Source organism: Papio anubis, chromosome 6 (assembly GCF_008728515.1).
Source record: "Papio anubis isolate 15944 chromosome 6, Panubis1.0, whole genome shotgun sequence".
Taxonomy (NCBI): Eukaryota; Metazoa; Chordata; class Mammalia; order Primates; family Cercopithecidae; genus Papio; species Papio anubis.
In genome coordinates, this window is record NC_044981.1 from 139,708,441 (window position 1) to 139,727,496 (window position 19,056).

General features: G+C 33.5%; 1 protein-coding gene across 1 annotated transcript in view; it reads left to right on the forward strand.

Annotated features, from left to right (window-relative positions):
* Window positions 1–19,056, forward strand: part of LOC110743175 (triadin-like) — a 55,106-nt gene that overhangs the window by 5,812 nt on the left and 30,238 nt on the right. The window contains exon 2 of the mRNA XM_021937926.2: window positions 813–872. Coding sequence (XP_021793618.2) covers window positions 836–872 — 37 coding nt within the window. The 5' untranslated portion in view covers window positions 813–835. The remainder of the gene's footprint in view (window positions 1–812; window positions 873–19,056) is intronic.

The following is a 19,056-nucleotide window of genomic DNA, read 5'->3' on the forward strand; positions in this document are numbered from 1 at the left end:
TTGACCTCAGGAGAATCTAAAGTTCTGTGAGGATTTAAAGTTAAGTGCAATGTCTTTAATCTAGAGGCAATAGAAAAAACCCAACTCCTGAAGACCAAGTCTGCCTAAAATGATGTTTACATACTATGTTCTTTTTTGTTTGTTTGTTTACTTTCATCATAGGCCATAAACCAGTCAAGATCATAAGATGATCTTAAGAAGATTACTCATTTGATTAGTTTAACAACAATATTATTTGGTTCTGTTACTCTGTTCTTGATTTACTCTCCCAATTAAACAGCATTTTTATTCAGAGGTCACCTAACAGGTGGCAAAGAGGTTAGTTCTCCTGATGGTCTTTTGGAAAAGACATTCTGCAGCTCCATAGAGACAATTAGCAGAAGGGCTGGGACCGAGTATTTGATAAAACACTCCAAGATGGAAACAATTTCCTCTTGTAAAACTTCTGTTTCTTTATTGAAAGTTTATAAAAAGACAAATGGGAAAAAATTGCTTTACTATGATGACTTTTGTAATCAATTATTCTACAAAACAGATTTTTATTTTGAAAACAACCACTATAAGATTACACTGAACTAGTCCTTTTCAGTTTTTAAGGTTATTTTTGTATGGAAGAAATGAAACATTACATTTGTTGTCTTTCTTTCCTTCTGTATTTTCCTATAAGTGCAACTTATTTTTTTTTAAAGAAAACATTGTAGTAACCAAAATAGAATTGTGCTATTTTGTTTGTTTTGTTAAATCATTTCTCTGTAGGAAAATGACGTGTTGAGGACATTTTTTCATTGCTTTTTTTCTTTCTACTCTGTCAGATCAGTATGCATTCTGTCGATATATGATTGACATGTTTGTCCATGGGGATTTAAAACCAGGTATTCCAAGCAATTCTTGTACTTGTCTGTTTTAATAGTCTTTGTTTCTAAGATTGTTGGCTTTTTATGTACCTAACTGTATTTTCATTTTTTAAGAATTGCATAATGCATGTGTAGATCTAGAATAAAACCAATAAAAAACAGCGGTAATAACTTGCATTAAAGTCTTAATTTTACTTTCAGTCACTGCATGGCCTATTGCAAATGAAGTCAGCTGAAATGTAAAATATGTGCTAATATCTCTCTATATAAAGAACGCTAAAATCTTTAATAATGTCTTGAAGTGAAGCAGTGAATCATCTTATTTTATTCTTGGTAAACTTAGAAGAAAAGACCCATGACAATGAAAATATCTTTCTTTTCTTAGTAGTGAATACAATTCACATTAAAATCATCACATTTCAAATATTTACGCTTTGTTTTGCAAAACTTTAAAATTTTCTCCCTTATACATGAACTCGGTTTAGGCACTCCAAAGAACTATTGATGGAGATAGATAAACTTGGAATTAATATTCAAAACAATGGGGAAGGATTTTGAGTTAAAGGAATATATCTACCTTGTCTTATATCTTTAATTGTTGTCCAGAGTATAAAAAGGTATTTTTTACTAACATCTGAACTAAGTATGAGTAACTTGATTGCTTGTACTATGCCTTTTGCAGATTTATAAAAGGACAGAACTATGTTCATGTTTGGGAAAATGTTTCCAAGAAGACAGTATTGTTAAGAAAGGAGTTCATTTATATGAGAATAAATGAAGCTAATTGCTTAAATCCACTATATTTTTATTTTCTTAACTGTTTTTGTGAAAGCCTTTCTAAAATATAGAATTATAATTTATGCGTATGTTGTCAAAGAGACATTTCATTTCTAAAACAAATAGGTAACACATCTAGGCTCTAGAAAACTAGACAATGAGAACCTTTGACTCCAGAAAATTACGTTGATCCCAGTAATTTATTCTAATTAAATATTTTCCTCCTCCTCCTCCTCTTTTCCTTCTTCTGCATTTTCAGTAAGAAATTTAAATGAGGAGGAAAATCGTGATATATTATAACTTAATAGGTGAAGCTAATTACTATCGATGTTTGTGTATAGTAACATAGCATAATCGGAAATAAACCTTCAGGAAGGTAGTGTGATATGGTGGAAAGACAAGGCTTTGGATAGAAATACAGTGATAATTCTTAACTCCATCCTTTTCTGGTATTAGGTCTTGAGCAAATAATTGAACTCCACCTCATCTTTAGTGTTCTTACATTTAAAATGAAGACCACAGTCACAACCTTGCATTGTTGACAAACCATCTAGTGACTATAAACAAATGTTATAACTTTAATTCATTCATTTCACCACCGCCTGCCTGGTGAGTTCCCTACATGAAGAGAACCTCTCAATACTTACAAGTTTCAGTCTGTATATATCAAAAATTCAATGTTAGGGCTGGGTGTGGTGGCTTATACCTGTCATCCCAGCACTTTAGGAAGCTGAGGCAGAAGGATCACTTCAGCCCAGGAGTTTGAGACTAGCCTGGACAAACTAGAGAGACCAGATTCCTACAATTTTTTTTTTTTTTTTTTTTTTTTTTTGAGACGGATTCTCACTCTCGTCACTCAGGCTGGAGTGCAATGGTGCAATCTCGGCTCATTGCAACCTCTACCTCCTGGGTTCAAGTGATTCTCCCACTTCAGCCTCCTGAGTAGCTGGGATTACAGGCCCCTGCCACCATACTCAGCTAAGTTTTGTATTTTTAGTAGAAACGGGGTTTTACCATGTTAGCCAGGATGGTCTCGAACTCCTGACCTCAGGTTATCTGCACGACTCGGCCTCCCAAAGTGCTGGGATTACAGGCGTGAGCCACTGCGACTGGCCAAAAAGGTAATAAAAATTATCTGGGCATGGTGGTACGTACCCATTGTCCCAGCTACTTGGTACGGTGAGGTGGGAGGATTGCTTGAGCCCAGGAGGTTGGGGCTGCAGGGGTGTATGAGCTATGATGGCACCATCACATTCCATTCTGGGCTACAGGGTGAGACTCTATCTCAAAATAAATAAATAATTTAAAAGTTCAATTTAGTCGGGCTCGATGGCTCACACCTATAATGCAAGCACTTTGGGAGACTGAGGCGGGTGGATCACCTGAGGTCAGGAGTTTGAGACCAGCCTGGCCAACATGGTGAAACTCTGTCTCTACTAAAAATACAAAAATTAGCCAGATGTGGTGGTGGGTCCCTGTAATCCCAGCCACTTGGGAGGCTGAGGTAGGAGAATTGCTTGAACCTGAGAGGCAGAAGTTGCGGTAAGTTGAGATCTTGCCCCAGTATTCCAGCCTGGGTGACAGAGCAAGACTCCGTCTCAAAAGACCAAAAGTTCAATTTTAGATCAGAGGTGTGCTGACAATTTTGTTCACCTGTGTTGGTTCAAGAAAGTCATACTCTACACATAATTTTTATAAAGTCAGCTAGGTGTTTACTTACGTATGAGATGAGATGAATCTATGTTGCTGATGATCACGAATTAATAAATGACTAACATGTATTATTTTCTTCATATTCCATTAGTTTTAAAATTTCATTACCTGAAGAAAATAATGTATTTTCTGTCCCACTGAAATAATTCATAGTAGTTATTTATTGATCATAAAATATAATTCCTAAGAAAGTCTCAGGACACAGAGAACCATGCACTAATAAATTCAGTGAGGGATGCTAGCAGTTTAACAGTCACAATACCAATCATTTCTTTCTGAAAATCTAACAGAGTAAGGTCAGAAGAAATAATAAAATCATCTATGCATGAAGCAAAGATGATTTTTTAATGACTACACAGAGAACCCTTCTAAAGGCATATGCAAACATACTCTAAAAAGTCCTAAGTTCAGATCTACACACTATCGAGTATTCCAACCCCTAAAAATAATTCCCAGTTCTATAGGATTAGATTTCTTTGTATCGTTAATTTACTTACTAATTGACTTCTTAATTTATTTAACCTACCTACATTCATTATTTTGAAGGTTTAAGAAATGAAAGAAATACTTGAAAAGCGAGTATTTCTTGTCCAGGAGTTGGAAAGGAAGAAGGGAGAGAAGGGAAGCCTTTGTAGTATGCCTGTTGTTTCATTTAATAAACGATATGATGTCATGTAAATGTACCTAAACAAAGTTAAGGAATATTCTTTGTCAGTGTGGCAATACAAAACATGGAGTGAAAAAGTCCTAAATATGACTTGCGTTTTCAAAAATAAGGAATGAGAAACACAGATTTAATCTGGGCATATTAATTTAGAGAAAATGTAAGTGATGAGACATTGACTCTGACTGACAATTAAAGAATAAGACAATTCTTGCCAAGTTTATTGCTCTGCATGTATCCACTGTTTATAAAACATTTGTGCTTCCATCTGTTTCTGTTTGGGATTAGTGGAACACCTGTTATTGTTTAGCTAGAGTTCATTATTAATTATTGGTAATGAGTTTTTAAAACTATAATTTGATTTTCCCTCTGGGATTCAGTTTTTCCTTTGTAGAATACTGTCACACCCTCCAAAGTAGCCCAAATTGCAGTTCTAATTTGAAAACCCTTGCTGATGAAATGTGCTGACATGATGACATAAGTCACAAGTTTTGCCTTTTATCCCATCAAATAAAATGCTTCTAAGATATCCTAAAAATTTTTAGCTAAGATTTTGTCTATAACCTGAAGATTAATTGAATTGCTCTTTCTGATTTTCTGTTGTGAATGGTGAATATGCACTATCCTAGGGTCAGTAATAATCCTCAATTCAATTATAGGGACCATCTTAATAAACCAGTATAAATTATAAAGATCTGCTCATTTGGTTGTATTGAATCAAAATTCTCTTGTACTGACTCACTCTATATTAAGTTGAAACATGAAGAAAATTATAAATTATATTTTCTTCAGTGAATGCATAGTATCAACACTGGTCCTATGGGCAACTGGCATAGACCTGTATCTACGTTTCATAATTTTAGGTATATTATGAATACTGAAGATCTCCCCTCTCCAGAAATACTTTCTCCTTTTAATGACCTAACATCTTCATATTGAGATTTTTTGGTTGTGCAGATGGTCAGCATTATATAGGATGTGTTTCAGTAACTCATAACCCACCTTAGGGAAGACAGAGAGAGGAGGGCTGGGGAGAGATTGAGAGAGAAAGAAAAAGATTGATTCCGTTTTATGGTAGCTGTCTTGAAACTGACTAACCTCCGCTTTTTTTCCTAGGGTTTACAGTAGTCTACTTGTCACTTACTTATAAGGGAACTATTAAAACTGGTCAAGATAGACATTATTTGCAACATCGAAACACAATTTATGGGTTTTTTTCTTTTTCTTTTTTTGGAAATTGATACTACAGATGGTCAAGGTATATTCCTCCAGATTTATTTATCTTTATCAACCTTCCAGTAATTCCAATTTCCTTTTCAATTTTGTGTGGCTTACCACATTTTTCTTAAGTGACAGCTATACTGATAATTTTATTCATTTAGGTAGACTATTTTTAAGAAAACATATCAGGATCTTGCTTGGCATTTTCATATTCCTTCTTCACCAACTTCTATCTGGGCTTAATAAATTGCATGGGTTTCTGGGCAGAGTCATCCAAGTTAAAGAGACAAATTTCTGTAAGGAAGAAATCACATGGTTCACAGACCTCTTTATATTCACTATAGATAAAGAAACCAATTTAAACGTCCAGTACAAGGACCAGGGCTAGTGTGCTTTTGCTTAGTAATTTTAATAATTTTTTTAGCTTTCATCTCTGTAGCTATTATGATTAAAGTTTAATATAAGTTAAAGTTTATCCCTTAGAAGTTATTCCACTATTAAAATTTCAGCTACTGTCTGACTTTTACTTGAGCCAAGAATTATGTCAAGGTAATTTATTCTGCTTTTTGTGTCATTTATATTCTTTAAATTGAGTGTACTCACCTATCAAAATCTTCTCTGATTGTAATAAGGCATTCTTTGGCAGCCTGTATTCCAATTCAATGGGTTTTAAGTCTGTAGCTAGAAAGAGCCTCAAGGAAGTTAGTACTCTCATTTTATTAAGATCCTTTCCTTGAACTTTAGTGATGCTTAAGTATATTTTTGGTTAAATCCCACTGAGAAGAGGTCAAATGTAATTGCATTATAGTCACTGTTATTTAATGGTTTAATCTAATGTATTTTAGAGTTCACTGGTTGTATTAGACAAGACTAGGTACAATTTAGCTTTGCTTTAGACGTCTAAAAAAATTCCTGCTTCAAGGTAGGCATAGTTCCATTAAAACATATGCACTCTGATTCCAATCATTTAATTATTTTCACACAACAAAAGTTTCGGGAATTTTAATGTTTACTCGGTAAGTAGTTGTTGAATTCTCTCAGCAAGCTGGTAGTCCAGAAAAGAGGTAAGCTAAGACATAAATAATTGTATGATAAAGGATAACTTGATAAGTATACAATGAAGACATAGAAAATATACATTTTAATCTCAGTATACCAGGAATGAGTAGTTTTCTCTATTTATCAACCACTTGGAGTTTTAATTATTAAAAAAAACATTTATTTTTTTTAATAGTTTACAGGAGTAGCAATAACGGGAGAGTGAAACTTTTGATAAGAATTTAAATATAGTAAAGCAAAATGTTTCTATCTTATATTCTCTGTTTTCAAAGATATATATACTTCAAATGGGAAATATCTTCAGAAAGAAACTAACTGCTCATCAGCTATCATCTCTGAGCCTTCAGTGTATTCATCTTGCAGATACCAATTTCAAATTTTGAATAGATCTTTAATAGGTTCTATTATATATTATTACTTCTGGTTTTTCTAGAACGTGCATTGTCAAAATGCAGTACTTTAATTTTTGTAATCTTTGATGGTCCATAATTTTGTTGAAAAGAAAATGTCATCTTCATTTCATAATAAAACATTTCCTTCCCTCCCTCCCTCCCTCCCTCCCTTCCTTCCTTCCTTCCTTCCTTCCTTCCTCCCTCCCTCCCTCCCTCCTTTCCTTCCTTCCTTTTTTTTTTCTTTTTTTTTTTTTTTTTGACATGGTCTCACTCTGTCTCCAGGCTGGAGTGCAGTGGCGCCATCTAAGCTCACTGCGACCTCCGACCTCCGCCTCCCTAGCTCAAGCGATTCTCCCGCCTCAGCCTTGCGAGTAGCGGGGACTACAGGTGCGCGCCACCATGCCCAGCTAATTTTTTTGTTTGTTTGTTTTTAGTAGAGACAGGATTTCACCATGTTGGCCAGGATGGCCTTGATCTCTTGACCTTGTGATCCTCCCACCTTGGCCTCCCAAAGTGCTGGGATTATAGGCATGAGCCACTGTGCCCAGCCAAGTTTTCATTTTTATATTTACAAACATGGATTACAGTAAAACTTTCAATTATTTTTAAATTCACATTGTCCATTTCTTTTGGATGCCTGCCTTTCTCTTTCTTAAGCATTTGTGCACTTAGAAACCACAGATTTTGGCACATGAATTTTATAAAGAGTACCGTGACATGCTCTTTTAGCAAAATGAAATGGCTCAGGTTCTTGTCACAAAATATACCATGATAAAGTCCTTCCTGTTAAAGAGCTAACTAGATGAGAATACAGTAGTGTCCTCTTATCCATGATTTATTGCAGTTTCAGTAACCCATAGTCAACCACAGTCTGAAAATATCAAATGGAAAATTCCTGAAATAAACAACTCACAAGTTTTAAACTGGACACCATTCTGAGTAGCATGTCATGTTATCATGCTCTATTCCACCAAGTATGTGAATCATCCCTTTGTCTGTGTATCCACACTGTCTAAGCTACCTGCCTGTAAGACACTTATTAGCTATCTCAGATGTCAGATCAAGAAAACACAGTATACATAGAATTCAGCATTATTCATTGTTTCAGGTATCTACTGGATATCTTGGAATACATTTTTTATGGATAAGAGGGAACTACCATAACATATTTCCTTTTTTTCTCTTTGAAATGTATTGTGCACTCATTGATTCTATAGTGTAAGAAAATTCATTGTCTTATGAAGATTCATAGTCTGAGATTTCACTTGTATAATCAATTTCAATTTTACCCTAATCATTAGAGTCTAGCTTACTGCTGTCTGTCTTTTTGCATTCATCTTCTGATTCATCTAATAATTTAGAAATATCTTCCTCTGTCACTTTTCTTCTGTTTGCAGTTATGGATGGAAAAAGTAATTCTGAATTATAAACTGTATTCAGTGAAACAAAGTAGACCATAAAAATGGTGTCTCAAAAAAAAATAAATAAATAAATAAAGGTGTCTCCAGGCTTCTTTTATATCTTCTTGAATGATGATGTGATATTTCAGTCAACACTATAAGCAATCATAGTGATGATGCAGTAATAATGATATATGTTACAGTTGCATCATCTTTCTAGGCAATTTCATTATTATTCCGTTTCCTTATTGTTTTAGTTTTAAGCATTGTTAGGAACAATTGATGAGTAATGATGAAACAGTTCCTATGCCGATGAAACAGAAAATGCTCAATATAAGAAAAAAAAGATCATGAAGTTTCCATAAAGTGCCTTAAATGTTTAAAATTATCCAATGCTGCCACATGGTAATTACAAGATATAATGTGTTTTATTCTGTTTAATAAATAAGTAAATTTCCTTTTGTTCCTTGGAAGACCTATAAGAAAACAAATAAGTCAAGAAATATTAATTTTTATAAACAGAACTGCTTAACAAAAGAAACTAAAAAAAATTATGATTGGCTCCAGTAGGCCCTGATAGTGTAATGAGAACCAATAGGAAAAGTATAAACACGGTGATCACACAAGCCAAGATTTAAGTCCTTCACTTGTGATTTTTTGGTTTTTTGAATCTCAGTTTATTTATAAGATTTATTACTTAAGGTTGTTTAGATGATTAAATGACATATATGTACATGTTCTCCCAAATCCCTTTTTTGCTTTCTCTTTTATTATGAATATTTATTGCAAAAAATAAAATAGTACTTGTAGTGTGAAAGACCAAACAAGATGGTATGGAAGACATAAAAATTGAAATAGAATTTGAGATATTGGTAGGATATGTCTATGTGAAATTGAGAATAAAAATATACAAGGCTAAGGTGATAATATCAAAGTACAGAATCACAAAATGTTAAGTACTTTCTGTGAATACCAGTTGCTAAATATTTACTCTCCACTAGGCTCTTGAAATCTTATATAATCCTAATAAAACCTTCAAAAGAGTGTATTATCATCCATGTTTTATAGATGAAAGAATTGAGACACAAAGAGCTTAAGTGGTTTGTCCAGGTGGCACACAGTAGCAGACAGGAGATTGAAATCCAAGACTGCCGAATTCCACAATCCTCAGTATTATCTTTATACCAAATCTATCTTTATCCCAGACATAGACAGGGAATTGCAAATGAGGTCACTTTGGTTAGTATTCAGGAAATCTAGAAAAAAATAATAACAGGATTGGAAATGTTGTACAAGGTGGTTTGGAGAGAATGAAATTAAAAATATCAATCAGGGAAGGTCCAAGGAGAGGAAATAAAGTCTGATCCTAGAATATGGGATGGGGAAAATTATGACAGTTTTAGAGCTATCACAGAGATAGAGTCATGGGATTTGTAGAAATAAAAATATAGGAAAGTAAAAGATAATTTAGAAGCTGGTGGTCTGTAAAATATAAAAGGATACCTTAAGTAGGGAGTATAGGAAGAGAGTGGGGTCAGTGCTCACTGGACTGGACAAGGCTGGGAGAAGTGGGAGACTTTGAACTCATCACATGTTCTTCAAGCCACAAATGCTATCTAGTTGCAAAAGGAAAGTATGTGAAGATTCCAATCCAAATATCATTTGTTTAGCATCTGCCAAATACCAAAGATCATTACCATTTTTTTGCATACTTATCTCATTAATTCTCACAGCAAACTGTGACATCTATATAGTGCAATGATAATTCACAGCACTTCTAAGTGAAGTAAGCAGCTAGATAATCAGGTGTGGAATTTTGGAGAAAGGTCAGAGGTGGAGAAGGGGTCACTAGGAGAGAGAGTAAAATAAGTCAGAGTACAAATATTAAATATCTTCTGCATGCTCAGCAGTCCTAGGCTCAGCATAGTAGAGGATATAAGAATACTAAAAGATGATCACTGATTGGAGCAAGTGAAATGAATAACTATTTAAAAGACAAAAAAAAAAAATAGAATAAGCTTAGACTTAGGCATTAGATTGTGTAATACAAACTCCAAATGTTTTAAGTTTCAGAGGAGAAACATCTGTGATTCCTGCTGTCAAAAAAAGTTGGAGTGTATCTAGGACTTGAAAGATAGATAATATTTGACTAAGTGCTGAGGAATACATTGGCATTGCTTTGTTTGTATGTGAATGAAAGAGAAAATGAATGCAAACATTACAGTGCATGTGAAGTTGATGTGTTTATAAGACAATGAGTATATCAGATTGAAAGAGGATAAACTAAATTTGGCAAACATCAGACAATAATAAGCGATATATGTTTTGATGACATTATAGAACACTTGGTTAATCAGAAAGAGGTGATGTTTGGCATAAAGGGAAGTCTTTGAAGGATTTTAGCAGAACAGTGAAGGAAAGCAGCATTTCATGAAGCATGATGAGTAGCAGTCTGTTCATGGGATCAGAAATGAGAAAAAATCTGTAGAATATGGCCAAAACTGGTGTGTCTAAAGCATAGGTTTGAAGGAAGGAAGGGTAACCTTTAGGAAGCCATTATTCATGGGTGGCAATGAGCACTATGTGTGACTTTAGAAATTATTGTTGCAACTCAAAATTCTACAAAGTATCTTGACAATTTAAATTCACGTATGTGGTGGATATTTAAATGAGATCTAGACTTAAAGGAGGACCAACAGTGACATGTGCATGACTATCCACTAAAAATATAATGCAGTAAGGAAGCTGCTAGAACTTGACCTGTTTATAACCTGAAATGGAGCAATATATCTTCCTTCCCTCCTTTGGCTGAGTCCTGTTGTTTTGTATTTCTCGTCAAAGTGCATTTACAGCACATGGCTCTCTGAGTGTTGGCTCTTCTTTACTAATTGAGCACATATATAATGACTATTACAAGTAGAATTTTGATAATAAGAGAAAAATATTTTTTCAGAAACACATCAACAAATAACATACCAGACTCATTTTGCCCATAGTAGCCATCTGATATCTCCTAGCCTTTTTTCTACTATCTATTATATAACATGAGCAATAATATTACATAATTTGGAGTGTTACGAGGATCATATGGACAAATTCTGTAGTCCTGATAGAATTTAGACAAATGTTGTTTGTCTTCTGAATTCTAGAAACTGTACTAGATTCTGTAGATACAGCAGTAAACAAAATATGTATGGTACCTGCCCTCATGGAGCCCAGGTAGAATTTATGTAGAACGTATTGCTAGCCATCAAGCATACACACACATCCAGAAAAAAATTGTTATTATTATTAAAGTAGAAGAATGATTAAAATGATTAATGCCTATAGTTGTAGATCTGCTTATATTTTTGATAAGGTTATATAGTTGGCCTTATTAAATATGATAAAAATAAATTGCTCTATTTGGTTTATACAAACTTGAAATGTGATTCTGTGAGACAGAACATTATTCCAAGAGCCTCAGGTAATGTTTACAAAAATTAACTCTCTTAGTTGAAGGATCAAGGGGAATGCAATAAAAGTGTCTTATTATAATTGAATTAAAATTATCAGCTAAAAGGCAACTTCTATAGTATAATGAATTTATTGAATAAGACCGCAAAAATAGATTGGCATATTTACGCAGAGGAAATATTCTAGATCTCCAAATTGAGAGAAAATACCCAATAAGCCCATCATAAATCTTACTATTCAACAGAGGTTAATAAAAAAAGAAGTTACACCAAGAGAACCCAAGATGTTATAAGACGTTTAGACATACAACATTTTTCTAAGAGTAAAATCTTTCAGAAAATATGTTTGGGTCCATTTCGTTTATTGTAATTGAAGTCATCTTATGCCTCTGTTGGAACTCCACTTGCACGCCCTTTAAATTTAATAATGGAAGAGTTTGACTATTTATCAGACGAACTACAGTCTGGGAAATGGAGCTTCTTCTCAATTTACTGTGAATGAAAGCCCAGGTCCTTGGATTCCTCAGTTACCTGATAACAAAACCACTAGTGATACAACATTCACAGAATGAACTACACAAAGATTTCAGGAGCAAATAAAAGAGAAAATGGTCGAAGCCGTGGAATAAGTAGGAGAGAAAAGAATTAAATAGAGTAACTAGTGTCATAAAATGAATTAATTATATAAGAAAAAATTCAAGTGAACATGGGCAAGTTACTTAACTTTCTGAGCCTCTTTCCTCATCTATAAAATGAGATAAGTTTATAGGGTTAATGTACCTTTTAAACAACAAGCATATACATACACATAAAACACTCTTGACTCTAATAACCATAATAAGTATTATTTAAGTGTTTGGTGGGGATGATGTTCCCATATATAGCAGAATTGTGATTTTTTTCCCCATTTCTTATAGCTTTCTGATTTAATTTTCATGTAGCATTATTATTCTCTCCCTAGAACATCTTTTTTTGCTGCTTATGTATACCTTCAATAAATATTTATCTTTAAATCTCCACTGCCTCATACCTTGCCAGAAACCTGATATGTTTGTTGAATTAAATTCAGGGTGTAGAATATTTATTTCAATGAAAAAAATTGATGATCATCCCAGAGCAGCCCTTTTTATTCATTTGTAGAAATAATCTTGTTATTTTAAAAGATGACAGGTTTGTAAGCATTGCAAATAGACCTGTGTAAAGATTTCTTACAGGAGTTATTGGTTTTATCTCTAGAGACAGAAGCTCAGAATTAACAAAGACTGGTTTGCTGCATGCATGAGTAAACTACAGGCAGCATACAGAATTTGGCTACAATGAGAGAAAAAATGAGAGCAAGCCTAGGCTTAATTATGGAAGCACAGAGTTCCTGGACTTGCCATACCCTCATGAGAGTTGCTTTCTGATTATATGAAGTCTATGGAAGCTATTCAACTATTCAAGATAAATGTATCAGATTGTCATATTTGTCGAAATCAATCCATTAAACGTTCTAGTCACTATAAGTAACTGGAATGCACACAGATATAGATCCATGTACTTCTGAGTGGAGGTTTCCTCTGTAGCTGTTACCACTCTCTCTGTCAGTTTCATTGTGTCAAAACGCTTCAGTTTTTTGGAGAAGGCTAGTGACTACTTTGCCCTTAATACAGTGTTCATATTAACTTACATCCTCTGTGTCCAGAAAAGAAAACAAAATGAAGGCTTAAGCTTTCATTTTTCTTGCAATTTTAAAATTTTGTCTCCTAGTCGTTTGAAAGAGGAGGTAGGTTCTATAGGTATATCTTTGCTTTGAGAGAACTTTCCTTAAAGTGGCTTTTTTGGTCTAGCCTTGTCACTGTTAATGGCATGGGCTTGCTGTCAGACGAGAATAAATTCCTTCTCAGGTAACCCACTGGACTATTAAAAGCATGTTCTAAAATACTCTGAAAAGGAAGAAATAATACAGACTAATTTGAATTGCTGCATGAGAAACAAGGAAAATTAAGGTTTAATCAAAGAATCATTGAAATAATTATGTGTTATTTATTAATGCACCATGTATTTTAATAATCATATCTGTTAGTTTATATGCACAAGTGAAGATTGAAAAAGAACTCTAGAAAATTACATGAATATATTCTTCCAGTGCTGTTCTAAGGTTCATTTGTGTGGCCTAGTGGATAAAAAGTAGAGAATAGGACTCTTTCTAACCATTTCTATAAATGCATAGTTCTTATCCCTTTTCTTAAGCAAGACTTATTTTTAAATATGGAAATAATAAATATGCTCATACCAATTTTGATATGAATAATTGGCTATTTTCAGAGAGAGCTATTTGATAAACAAGTATCTATTTTCTATAGTTTTTTTTTTTCTTCTCTGTAGAGGATGCTTTTGTGTTTGCAAAAGATGAAGACAAAAACGAATTTTGCAATATTAACATTAACGTTACTGATTGTAGCATTAATGATTATACTGATTGTACTGATTATAGACTATTCAACCAGTTGCTTAATAGTTTTTAGTCAATTCTATGACTTTTATTCTAGTTCAGTATATTTCATATTTTGGTTTCTAAAGTATCATACATTAAGATGTAATAATACTGTTATTCTTACATAGTTCTAATAATTGTTCCACATTCAAAAGACAGCGTATTTTCCTATTTACATCCTCATCAACATCTGAGTTGCTATGCTCGAAGTTGTTCTATTAATCAATCTCTCAGCAGTTATTGAATCTCTAGTATATACTTAATGCTAGCAGTCATAACAGGAGTTTCAAACCAGAAGGAGATAACAATCCAGTCAGATATTATGAATAAAACAATGAATAATATAAAGCAGCTGTGGGAGAAAAAGGGAAGAAGGTGCTAATTAAGCACTAAATCGTCTGATGCAGATTATACTCTATAAAATTGCAGAGAGAGGGCCACAGTGGTTAGAAAAGGCTTTATCAAGGCGTGTTTTATCAATGCTTATCTTCAGCTTTATTGTGGTTGTTATTATTAATTGCTTGCAATGAGTTTAGTATTGTTTCCTATTTATTTGTCCGTTTTTTTCATCCCAAATAGGGGAAGAAGTGGTAATAAAATTAGATGTGTTTTTTAAAAATTAATAATACTGGCCAGGTGCTGTGGCTCATGCCTGTAATCCCAGCACTTTGTGAGGCCACGGCGGGTGGATCACGAGGTCAGGAGATCGAGACCATCCTGGCTAACGTGGTGAAACCCCGTCTCTACTGACAATACAAAAAAATTAGCCGGGCGTGGTGGCAGGTGCCTGTAGTCCCAGCTACTCGGGAGACTGAGGCAGGAGAATGGTGTGAACCTGGGAGGTGGAGCTTGTAGTCTGCCAAGATCACACCACTACACTCAAACCTGGGCGACAGGGCGAGACTCTGTCTCAAAAACAAACAAAAAACAAAATTAATAATAGTAAGTGAGAAATGAATCCAGGGTAAAAACTGAACAAAACATTGCACCATATAGATGTGATCTATACCATTGTGTTCTCTTCCAAATTAGACCATTCATACTTGTGACTGTCCTTAGTTATTCACACTTAATTATTGGTATTCTGTCTTACAAATGCCTACTGCCCTATTTGATTCCATATTTCTGTTTTGTGATTAATATGCTGCTTTCCTGAGGGAAAAGTGTCACCTGTAAACCACTTTCTATTGTAAGCATCCACAGTGTTTGGGGAAAGAACCCTTGTTTAGTAAATAAGACTCGTTTGCAACAATTCCAATTCCAATTTCTTATAGGAAGTGAGTGAAAATAGATATGAACAAAGTACCAATATTGTCATTGAAACTCCTTGTTAGAAACAAAATGATGATTTAATATTCTCTTATATATTGGTTGCATTAAGATGTAAACATTTTCCATTTTCTATAATTCATGACAATGTTTACATTAATAATGATTTTCTCCCAGAGGAATATTATTTTTATGTGATTATAAATAGCCTCTTGGCAGACACTGGATAAGCACTGTGTGCTGTTTTAAATGACAACATAGTATCAATTATACACAATACAAAGCAGAGAGAGAGATTGGATGACTTCCAAATGTGTCCTTCAAGTGAGAATATATTTGTGAATTTAATTGTCATGTTAAGCCTATTAAATAACAATTATTAACATGCTTCCATTTTATCCTCTATCTATAAAATATTTTATAGATATTTTATGTTTATGTTATATGCCTGTAGTTGAAAATGTGTGAAGTTTTATTATCTTTATTAAAGCACCCTGTAGAAAATTTTCTGCTGAAGTAAAACCTCAAGTTCTTTTTTCTCCTTCTGAGGTAAACTCCAAAACCAGATTTCTTTTTAATGGGCTATATGGTTTTATGCTTTTCATGTCTCTTTTAATTTCTTTTGAATATAGAATATTTGCATGTGTAGGAGCCAAAAAATAGAGGGAAAAAAAGGCATTTTCCCACACGTGGAAACAAAGGGGAAAGGAAGTATTACAGTCGCAACATCCCTTCCTTTTGCCAAATATCAAGTAGGATGGAAATAGTTTACCGGGGTGATTAAAGTGCCAAATTGATTTTATTTTATAGGAATTAGATCTCTGTATAACAGAGAAGCAACACTTTTTCATGTGCCATATAATAGCTTTAAAAATCATTCCCTTGCATTTAAGGATAATGAGAAAGGAAATTTACAAAGAGCCTGGCTTAGCATGCTAAGTGGAATTGGAGGAAAACTCAGGTAGTTCTCAAGATATTATTCTACATCTACTCTTTAAGGATTTTTGAAGTTTTGGAGATTGTTTGTTAGAGATGATCATGATGACAACATGAGGACAGTAAAACTAGATGTAACACGTGTGGTACTGAGTGCTAATGGTATGCCAGGTACTGTGCTAAGTTCTAGGTATGGATCATCTTATGTATTTCTCACAAAGCCCTGTGAGGTGGATTATAACCTCTTCAACTCAGAAATTAGGAAACTGAACCAGGGGAAATTATAGAATTTTCTCCAATGACTATATATTGCCTCCAGGACTTAGGGAGAATTACAAATATGTTTTCAAAAACGGTGGGTCCCTACCACTTAGGTCTTTTTCTTTTTTCTTTTTTTTTTTCCTTTTTCTTCACTCTGTTTCCTTAGTGCTATAATTTAAGACAAATGTATAATTGCTATTTCCCTTATATTTTAAATATGACATCTACACCTAAACCTTGTCGATATAATTGCCAAATAAAGCAGATACTTGGCTAATAACTTTGAGCTGCCTTTGTTGGTTGGTGAGTGCAAGGAATCTGGCATAGAAACCACAAACAGAGTTGTCTGTGATCTTATACTTGACAGCACAAATGGTTTATCACCAAAATTGTTGAGAGAGTCTTGGATATGGTTTACTTTCAAATTTCGTGAGTATCCACTAAGCTGACTGTAAGGCCTGATAAAATATCATCCAGTTCCATGATTAGATTTTTAAATGTAAATTGTATTCTTAATGGTTAGAGTGACAGCAAATTGAGATGAAAGAGAACACAGAGTAAATTTATCTCTGGAGTTGTTGGTGGATCTTAAGGTTGTTTAGAATGAAAACAACAGATTCTAGGAGTCTGGGAATTGATTTAGCAATCAACTATGCCAGTTGCTCTCTGTCAATAACCTTTTTAGTAGAATCCTAAAGTCAAACAACCAGAAAAGATAGGAGACAGGAGGCATTATTTATTTTCTATGTTTAGGTAGTTTACAAAAATGTCAAGCCTCCTATCTCTTAAGAACAAATTTGTTACTCTGTTTCTAAATTATTTTAATATATTTTGTAAATGTAATGGTTTTACCTCTGGGAACCATTTTTCCTCTTACTTCTCCACCTTTCTGGTTGCCATTCATATTACCAAAAATGAAAAATTAGATGTGACTCAATTTTCAGTCTTTTAGTGAGTCACTAATACATGTTGGATCTCTGAAAAGCAATACTGAATATAAAACCTAAACTATTACATTTCAACTTGAGAGGTTATGACATATTCAATATACCCATATTCAGGAATATGCATTGTGAATACTTGGTTGGTAAACAACAGCCTTATGAGAACTGATATCTCTTCTGTATTCACAGCAGGGATCAATTAAATTAAATGAATAACGTTATTATTTATTTATTAGTGAGCCAGTATGTTAACACGTGAGAGGGGAAGGGCATGCCGAGGGATATAAATGAAGCCTAGGATTTTAGCTTGAAGTTTTACTTAAAGTTTTGTGTTTTTTCTGGAAAGTCATTCATTTTTTTTTTTTTTTCGAAAGGGAGTCTCACTCTGTTGTGAAAGTCATTCATTTTTAATTATATTTAAATACGGACCTAAACAATTTATACATAAATCTAATATTTTAAATATTTGCCATGAAGAAAAATGGATTTCTAATGAAATGAATGATATATGTTCTACAGCCTCTCCTACCATTCAACACCTTGGAGAATAGGTATCACTATTTTGATTAAAAAATGTTAAATATTTTTGAGATTGAAAAAAGATATCCAGAAACTTGAATTCATTATAACTGAATTTTGTCTTATCATAACTGATGGTTGAAAACATGTGTTCTTTGTATTTTAAGGTATCCTCAAATAAAAAAAGTGTTAAAATGCCCATCAATAATATCTTCCTACTGTAATATGGAATATTACATTTTAATCCTGTTTTCTTTATTATTCTAAAATTATATAAACTAGAATTCTAAAACATAATATGGCAATATAATATTTGTCTGTAGTTAATTGAAATTGTTTTGCACCTTTCTAAAATTTTATCTCATGTTTTGTTCATTCCCTGTCCCCTATGCTCTTTTGAAAATACCTGCAAATGCAAGCTCAAAGACAGGATACTGTTGTATAAGATCATTGCACTGGGACTCTGCATACTTGGGTCCTACTTGTAAATCAGTTGGATGAATTTGGCAAATCATCCATTTTGTTTGGGTTTCGATGGTCTCAGTGAACTCTAAGGCATCTTCAGGCACTAAAACACTCTTCAAGTTTCATATGTGAGTGCGGAATTCGTTAGGCTGAATGATACCACAATAGATAATTGACATAGTCCTTCCACTTGCGGGGAGTTATAGATATTCAGAATACATTAAAAGTGCTATATGTTAGTAGAGCTGTTTAAATAATGAAGCTATCTTTCTTCATCTTGAAGCTTTAATTCACTTTTTCCCACTAATCATGGAAAAATGTATAACTTTCTTTGAAAGATTAGTGTTCTACTCATAAATTAGTACACTTCCCCCACAAAGAAAATAAATACTTTGGTATAGAACTATAAATAATTGGGGAAAAAACCCATAAATATATAAGTTAAAGTTTCATTGTATGTCTTTGGTATTATTTCATATTTTACCAAGAGCTCTAAAAATACTGTAAGTCAGTCTGTTTACATTAAAACACTCCAGAAGCAGTAAAATAGAGTCTCATTTAGCAATATTCATTTGTTTACTCACTCATTTAAGCAATAATTTTCACTTTTAATAATGCTCTTTCCTTTACTAAATATATATTGCCTAACAT